This window comes from Poecilia formosa, unplaced genomic scaffold (assembly GCF_000485575.1).
Source record: "Poecilia formosa unplaced genomic scaffold, Poecilia_formosa-5.1.2 Scaffold422, whole genome shotgun sequence".
In the NCBI taxonomy this organism is placed as follows: Eukaryota; Metazoa; Chordata; class Actinopteri; order Cyprinodontiformes; family Poeciliidae; genus Poecilia; species Poecilia formosa.
In genome coordinates this window covers 201,452-209,744 of record NW_006800361.1, presented here as the reverse complement: position 1 = coordinate 209,744, position 8,293 = coordinate 201,452, and the positions used below count along the sequence as shown (strand labels likewise).

The 8,293-nt window shown below is 48.0% G+C and overlaps 2 protein-coding genes and 1 long non-coding RNA gene across 13 annotated transcripts in view; all 3 read left to right on the top strand.

Annotated features, from left to right (window-relative positions):
• The window catches only part of LOC103155358 (clathrin heavy chain linker domain-containing protein 1), a 6,819-nt gene extending 5,409 nt beyond the window's left edge, over positions 1-1,410 (top strand). For 3 of the 4 annotated variants that reach the window (XM_016663478.1, XM_016663477.1, XM_016663479.1), the window contains one exon: positions 1-172. In XM_016663478.1, coding sequence (XP_016518964.1) covers positions 1-22 — 22 coding nt within the window. In that variant the 3' untranslated portion in view covers positions 23-172. Of the gene's footprint in view, positions 173-649 lie in introns of those variants that run through there. The other variant, XR_001659416.1, reaches the window with a different exon arrangement.
• A 2,911-nt stretch (positions 1,411-4,321) lies between these two features.
• The window catches only part of LOC103155342 (reticulon-4-like), a 28,337-nt gene continuing 24,365 nt past the window's right edge, over positions 4,322-8,293 (top strand). For 3 of the 8 annotated variants that reach the window (XM_016663467.1, XM_016663468.1, XM_016663470.1), the window contains exon 1: positions 5,523-5,559. In XM_016663467.1, the coding sequence (XP_016518953.1) occupies positions 5,538-5,559 (22 nt within the window). In that variant the 5' untranslated portion in view covers positions 5,523-5,537. Of the gene's footprint in view, positions 5,184-5,522; positions 5,560-7,266; positions 7,351-8,293 lie in introns of those variants that run through there. The other 5 variants (XM_016663466.1, XM_007576996.2, XM_007576997.2 and 2 more) reach the window with 5 other exon arrangements.
• LOC107833651 (uncharacterized) lies at positions 5,566-7,492 on the top strand. The gene is made up of 3 exons (XR_001659419.1): positions 5,566-5,831; positions 5,866-7,380; positions 7,426-7,492. It is a non-coding gene; the product is annotated as an uncharacterized LOC107833651 (long non-coding RNA).

Here is an 8,293-nt window from a genome sequence, read left to right as displayed (position 1 = left end):
CATGGAGCATGTCTTCCTGTGAGACAGGAAGTGGAGGACAGAGACAGGGAGTGGAGGACAGAGACAGGAAGTGGAGGACAGAGACAGGGAGTGGAGGACAGCGATACATGTACTTAATTTCCTCTAAATCAATTTTTATATGTTTCCAAATAAATTCTCAATTCAATATTAACTGTTTTGCAGCAAGAAATGTAACTACAAATGTTTTGTCAGTTTGGCTATAAACATGATTTTAGCTCTTTAGCATTAGCTTACGTTTTGGTACAGTGGTTTCGCGTTAGCAGAGCTAATATCTGTGATTAGCGCGTTAGCCGCTGGTTTTAACCTGCTGTCTCTGTTTCCTCTCTGTCATAATAAATGATTGTTTTCTCTGAAGCTAGCTGCCGTTAGCGGTTCTGCTGGGTTTGGATCCGGTTCCTACAACAGAAGGTCACCAACGCTACAAGGCTTTTCGTGTTTTTAGCTTCATTTTGTGCTTTATGATTTATGTTGGGCTGCTTATAATTATAATTTTCCATATTTTTAGAAAAAGCTGGAGACATTTCACAAAATAAAAACTTTATTTTCCTTCATAAAAGCGAGACGATTCACAGAAACTAAACACATTTTAGTTTAATTTCCCTAAACATTCACCTCTGACCCCCAGCAGGTTGACCTCTGACCCCCAGCATCCCACGGCCCAGACAGAGCTTCCTTTGTTCGGGTCAGAACTGGTTCAGTGAATCCTCAGTCCACGGGTCCTTAAACAGAACCAGAACCCAACAGAACCTCAATGTAAGAGCAATAGAAACTCACCTGATCTGGGCCGGTACCAGTGGATTCAGACGGATCAGAACCAACACAGGCCTGAACAAGCAGCAGCCAGTGGACTGCTTGTCCAGTCCAGTTCTGGTTCCGGAACCACAACCGGAACCAGTTCTCCCACCTACAGGCTGTGACATCACTTCCTCTCTGCACTCTGCTCTGTCCCAGTAAACCAAAGGTCAGAGGTCGTGTCACCATGGAGACGATGAGATCATCAGAGGAGGAATGTGGGTCAGTATCTGATCCTGGATCTGGGCCGGTTCTGACACGGATTAGAACCAGAACCTAGTTTCACTTCTTACACTGACTCCGTTTGATTTGGTTCTGTTGGTTCTGAACCGGTTTGGACCGGTTCTGGTGGGTTCTGGTCCTCTTTATGCCAGTCCCTGGTTCTGTTAGAACCGGTCTAGGAAGACTCAGGGGCGCCCCCTGCTGGAAGGGAACTTCCATCCAGTTCCTCACCCTTTGACCCCAGCAGGTCGGGACGTGCTGGTACCGGTTCAGGGGATAGGCGGGATCACCTGGACCAGTCACAAGGAACGGGAATTTATTATTTCTTAAATAATTAGACTTTTTTTTCATCATAACTGAACTTTTTCTGCTTAATTTATTGTTTTCTTCACAGAATCACTTTGAGGAAACTCCGATATAAGTTAATTTCTCTTTGTGATATTTAAGTTTAAATTTAATTTAATTAAATGAGAAAAAATCCTAAAGAAACGCTAAAAATATTTTATTATTGGGGCCTGCCCATAGCAATGCATAGGGAGAGCAGTGACTGACCTGCTCTCCCTATGCATTGCATGGCAGGCACCTATTGTTCTACACCCAATAGAATGTCTGTTTATTATAACATCTTCCATTACCGTTAATGCGGCTCGTACCGCTGCGAGAAACCCCACAAAAGTGGTATCAAAACGTGCGGCTCGATCCCGGCATTGGAGCTATTACGTTTAGTGGGATTCTGAGATAAAATGACGACATAAATTGAGAAAAACGAGAAAAGTTTAGACTGAGTGTCTCACAGCATCACTAAGATTTCTCTCTGAAACACACACACAGGACAGTGGAGGTCTGACTCCAAAACTCTCTTTAACTCCCCCTCACAGGCACAAAAAGCGGCCTATTGATCTCAAAGTTGGTCATGACATAGATACACATGCCTGCTCCTGTAAAATGTTTTCAAAATTTTCCTAGGGCTTATGGTTTCTTGTCAGGGCCCTGAGACCGACGCTGGGTGTCTCACAAGTATAGAAACCAGCATCTTGTCTGACAGAGAGAGCCAGCCCAGGTGCAGATAATTAATCACCATAACAACGGGTCCTAGACAGAGGCAGTGAGTAGTCACAGCGCTGAATCAGATCTCACAATGCATTGTGGGAAAAATACATATTTCCTGACTTTTCATGTTTTGCTTACATAAAATTATTACTTGTCTGAATTTTTGAGTGTAAATTAAAATCCTTAGTATGAAAATTGAATTTATTTTTAGAAATAAAGAATTACCAACTTTCTTCATGTTTTTTTTTATTTTGAACCATGAGTGAGAACAAAATATGCGAAGCTTATAATCGTCAGTCTCAGTGACCTGGTATTTAGCCATTACATTTTAATCTTGACTCAGTTCACGTATATTCCTATGATGTACTTGAAAATACTTTAAGATGTGTGTTAGACCAACATGGATCTTTATATCAGGACAAATCTAAAACGCTGGGACTAAAGTGACGGGCACACTTTGGCAGGCTCTTTGAAATTTCTGCAGGATTTTTCAAGCTTGATTAATAAAGTTGTTTATAAAGTTTTTCTCTGCACAGAAACTTGGAGCTTCCAGAACCAAAACCTTCGGACTGGGTTTGGTTCCGCTGGAGGCTGATGATGATGATGGTTGCTTACATGATGAAGATGCTGCTGGTCATGTGATCAGCAGACATGGTGGAAACTGCAGCGTCATAAACCTGATGTGAACTGGACTTTGGATCCTCTGCGGCTAGTTGGCCCGGTTCCGACCCGCTCCGGCGCTGTAAACAGACCAGGTGTTGCTAGGCAACGGCTGCTAATCGGAGCCGCTTGCATCATCTTCATCACCATCGTCACCATCCTGCTGAGAGGCTAAAGATAACCTAGAGAATCAGACAGAACCACCCGGCCCGGTTCGGCCCAGTCTGAGGCGCCAACAGCAGGATCGAACCTCCCGCTGGTCCCGCTTGTTCAGGAGCTGGAAATATCCAGAAGGTTCTTGATAAATGAGTCAGTAGAACCGGTTAAGATGAAACCGAACCCGTCTAGTTCCGAACCGGTTTGGTTCGGACCCGTTTCCGTCTCATGACTCAGTTCTGTTCATGTTCATTCAGAAACTCTGAGTCAGACCAGAATCAAGGAGAACCGGTCACCCTTTCTCATCTCCATCCATCACCAGCCGAGCAGAACCAGTTGCCATGGTAACCCCCTTCACAATAAGAGCCTCTGAGCTGATGACGGTTGACCCAAGAAGAGAAACTTCTCCTGCTGTGACTCGGCTCACATGTCGCCGGCTGCATGGCTCCATGTGAAGCCGCCATAAATACCCCGGACACGCGTGTTCCGGGGTATTTATGCAGTACATCGGGGTATTTATGGTTCCCTGGTGTCGCCTGTTGCCCTGGATCCCAGCCCAGCTGCTCTGCTGCCACCGGATCGATCCCTCCTCCACTGCAGCTCCACCGCTCTAACTGGGGCTGGAACCCTCCATTTCCCAGCTGGCCTGAACGCAGCACGGCTTCGTTCCCGCAGCGGTAGAAACGTTGCGTGACTTCTGATGAGTCCACAGCTGCTGCTGAACATCTGGACCCATGGCGACTGCAGCTTCCGCTCCTGGACTTCCGGTCTGAGCCCCATCATCACCCCGCCACCACCATGCCGCACTGTTTCACAGACCCGACTCATTGCTGCACAGCATTTTATCAAGTTTCTTAATTTTAATGTTTAGTTTATTTTATGTTATTATTTTTTGTTTGAAATGTACAGTGTCCTTACGTGTTTTGAATGGGTTGCCAATAAATTATTATTATTATTATTATTATTATTATTATTATTATTATTATTATTATTATTATTATTATTATTATTGTCTCGTCAGGAAATGTAACGTTTAACCGCTTATGTTTCTCTGTTGTTGCTTAGTCAGGTGTATAATCTGATAATAAACACATAAAGAAAATGTGGTAAATGGTATTCATGTCGTTATAAAACTCATGGAGGCGGGAAACTGACCCCAGAACCTGGACGGTATATTAAAACCGAACCTGAGTCCAAACTGCAGCAGAGTCCCAGAACTGCTGCTCCTAAATTTTCGCCATGCTTTTAAGGGAGGCGGTGTCAGGTTTCGCCCCGCCTACTGAGATCGATCTGATTGGTCAGAGGTCACGTCCCTCAGAGCTCTGTGGGCACCTGATTGGCTGGCAGAAGTTCCCTCTTCTCGGTTTCGCCATCTGAGGCTCGGGTTCGACGCCGTGGGGCTGCTGTGTGGCGTGGCGCACTTGGGCTCGGTTCGGACAGAAAAAGAAGCGAACCGGCGCGGTTCCGTGGCTTTTCCCGACCGTAGTTCGCTTCAAGGGGGAAACTAGAACAGAAAACTATCGGAACTGGAACTTTTTCCACTGTGGAAGAAACTTTTTTCAGAGCCAGAAACATGGCAGACAGCGAGGAGGTCTCTTCCAGCACCCCTCTGTTCAGCGAGGGCCACCACTACCAGCCCGAACCGGAACCAGAACCCCAGCTGGACCCAGGGCCCGGCCAGGAACTGTTCAATCCCGATGACATCGTGGACCTGGTCGGCGGGGCTCAGGACGCCCTGGAGCGGCACCGGGCTGAAGGGGAGAGCGGGCTGCAGGAGCCTACTGTAACCTCCACCCGACCAGAACCTGTCCGGGAGCCAGAACCAGAACCAGAACCTGAACCTGTCCGGGAACCAGAACCTGAAACTGTCCAGGAGCAAGAACCTGAACCTCAAACTGTCCGTGAACCAGAACCAGAGCCTGTACAAGTTTATGAGCCAGAACCAGTACCAATCAGAGAACCACAACCTGAGACAGTGTTTCTACAGGAAGATGTGCCAGAACCAGAATCTTTTAAGGAACCAGAACCAGTGCTACTGCAGAAAAGTGTTCCAAAACCAGAACCAGTAAAGGAACCAGAACCAGAACACCAGGCCCCGGAGCAGTCGGAGGTCGTGGCCCCAGGAGCCGAGGCGGGGATCCCCGGCCCGGCCCCCCCGGCGGAGCCTCCTGCCCCGCAGAGCGACGCCCTCCTCGCGGCTGCAGCCCGGGAAGCAGCGCCATCCCCGGCAGAGGCAGCAGCGCAGCCCGCGGTGACACAGGAACCACTGGCTCCGGCTTCGTGTGAGTATCTGAGGGAACAGTTCTGCTCTTTAATCGGGACATTTAACCCAGGCTGTTCGGTTTCATCACAACCGGTACCACAGCTGGAACCGGGTTGGTTTTTACCGGATTTTAGTGTTTTATCTCCTGGTGAGAGTGAATCTGAACAGCCGGGCGGTGATGCTCATCAGCCCGGGGAGGACCTCCTCCTGCCCGGCCTGATGCCTGACTCCCTGCCGCTGAGTTGGACCTGCAGAATCCCACTGATCGGAACATTTCACCGGGAAGGTTCTGGAACATCTCCGCAGATTTTCCAGCAGGCTTTAGCCCGGTGTTCGCCGTGGTGATGCGGCCCACCTGTTCTGTTTGGACCGGATGATGTGTCGGTGTCGACCCGGTGAATTACCCGTTAAATCGCTTCTCCGGTTCCTGAAACCGAGAGAGGGGGTGTCTGGATAAATATGAGCTGGTTCTGTGTGCGGTACCGGTGGCGGTATGGACCGTTTCATGCTCCACCGCGGCTAACGGTACTGCTTAGACTGGTTCCATTATCGGACAGCGCTACGGTGCTATTCACTAACACAAACACGCGAAAAACGCTTCATCAGGCGTCTGAGCTGCGCAACTTTCCTAATATAGAAGCTCCGCGATGTCAGGCGGTTATACTGGGTTATACTCTAATATAGAAGCTCCGCGATGTCAGGCGGTTATACTGGGTTATACTGGCGTTATACTGGAGTTATACTTGTGTCAGCGCGTTGGACGTCCTCTGTTGTGTAATTATGTGGATCAGCCGGGTCGATGTGAGCTCATCTCGGCCGGCGGAGCAGACAAGGCCGTGTCCGATAATGGAAGCAGCGGTGCTTAGCCCAGCCCAGATTAGTCACAACAAAGGAATCCGCTGGGAGTCCACTCCCAGTCGGTTTACCGCATTCCCAGCTCCGCGCCGGCCAGTGGGATGGAGCTGACGGTAATGTCTGGGCTCCAGCCGCACCCGGACCGACCCCAGCGGCCCCTGGATCCGGTCCAGACCCGGTCCAGAGGCCTGGTCCCGCTGCAGGGCTCAGGTCCGCAGCAGCGGTCTTGAGCCTGGTTCTGGTGCTGTTGTGAGGTGTTTGTTCCTGAGGATGAGGATGATGATGCAGAGTGAAGGTGAGCAGGCTTCAGATCCTCCTGGAGGTGATGGAGGCAGGGTGGGGCCGAGACCCAGAACAAAAGGAAAACACAGTTCCACCTCATCGGATGGTTCGGATCAACCCAGCCTGGTTCTGCTGGAGGAAAACAAAGATCCAATTCATCCTGAAATAAATCCATTCTTTCTAATTCAGATATGTCCCATCAGAAAACAAATTTAGTCACCAAAGCATAACTCTACCAGCCTTTAGGAAACATCTGCTAATTTTATAGCATCATTTCATTACCATGGCAACAAGGTGGAGGTTTTACAACCCAGAGCTGCAATGATACCTGAACTTTGACCCCACATCCCAGAGGAAGGTTGAATGTTTCTGAGGGCCTTATCCCTTATCCCTGACCAGAGCAGCAGCTGATGATGTCATCATGTTTAGCTGTTAGCTGATGTCATCATGTTTAGCTGTTAGCTGTTAGCATGAGCAATGGTTTCAGTCAGAAGCCTTTTCAGATTCACTGCATTACTGACTGGAAATGTTATGAAGAAACTCGGATGTGAGTTACGACATTTGGCTTCTCTTCGGGACAAATAAAGTGTTTTAAAGAAATTTAAAGGAGGAGTTAAAACAAACATATTAACAGTAACATCTAATAAGCAAATTAACATCTGAGTCTTGATAAAAGCGATCTGGGGAAGCAGCTCCATGATTTAAATGTTTGAAGCTCTATATTTATCAGAAGCAACAAAATCTCAGCGTCATGTAACTAAGATTATATTTAGATTAGATTGAAGGAATAAAAAGTTAATGTGGAGAAAAACACTGAAAACTTCACGTTTGATCTAATATCGGATGTTTTGTGTTAGTAAAAGAAAGTGGAACCAGACAGGAGCCTTGAGGATCTCCACATGGAAACCAAGATGGCCGCCGCCTGAGAGATAATAATAAAACATTCAGAGTTTCTCCTGGTGGAGCAGGAACCATCGGGTCAGAACTGGGTCACGGATCAGAACCAGTGGGAAGTTCTCCACTTACAGGAACCAGCTGGCTTCACTCAGGTGGCTTTGATGGTTCTGTTGGTTCTGATGGTTCTGGTGTCTCTGATGGTTCTGGTGGCACTGTTGGTTGTGGAGGTTCTGATGGTTCCGGTCCATATAGTATCAGTAAATAATGGACCTGGTCTCTGGTTCCTGTTCACTGGGAGTGAACAGTTTGTGTTCCTGTTTGTGGGTCGGCTGGCTCACCAGGTCGGGTCGGGTCAGGCGGTCCAGGTTCTGTTTGGGTCTGGCAGACGGCAGCCGGGCTCCATGTGTCGACACTAATCTGGTTCTAATCTGTTGGCGCCGGTCCAAATGCCCTGAGGACGAGGTTTGATCTGGGTCAGAACCAGCTACAGCTGACCCAGCTGGAGGTTCCTGAGAGTTCAGAACCAGAACCAGGATCATTCCTAATGAAACCAGAACCAGAACTGGGCTCTGTGCTGTCACCGTTTATCCCACTGGGTCAGATCTAACCCACAGAACCTGGCAGGTTCTGGTTCTGCTTCAGGCTGTTAGAACTAGTTCTGATGAACCGGGTCAGATTTATCTAACATGAGCGATCCGAACAGAACCCAAAACCCTGAGCTCAGTCAGATGGTTCTGTTTGGTTTCCTCACATTACAGCCTGATCAGAGTTCTGTCTGAACAATCAGAACCAGTCCAGTCCTGACTGATGGCCGGTTCTGATGATGGCTGATCCATTAGAACCTGGTCCGAGGTTCTGACCCGACCCGCTTCCTTCAGACAGAAATTAGACAAACAAAGTTTCTCTGGTTCTGATCATCTGGGTTCTAACTGGGTTCACTTCAGAACTAGCTGGGTGAACAGTTCTTCCAATGTGAACAGTTCCTTCTGCAGCCTGAACTGCTTCATGATGAACATGATGAACAGTTCTTCTAGTTATTAATAAAATCATTCATATTTATCCACTGGACTAATTTCTCTGAACGAGCTGCTGTGT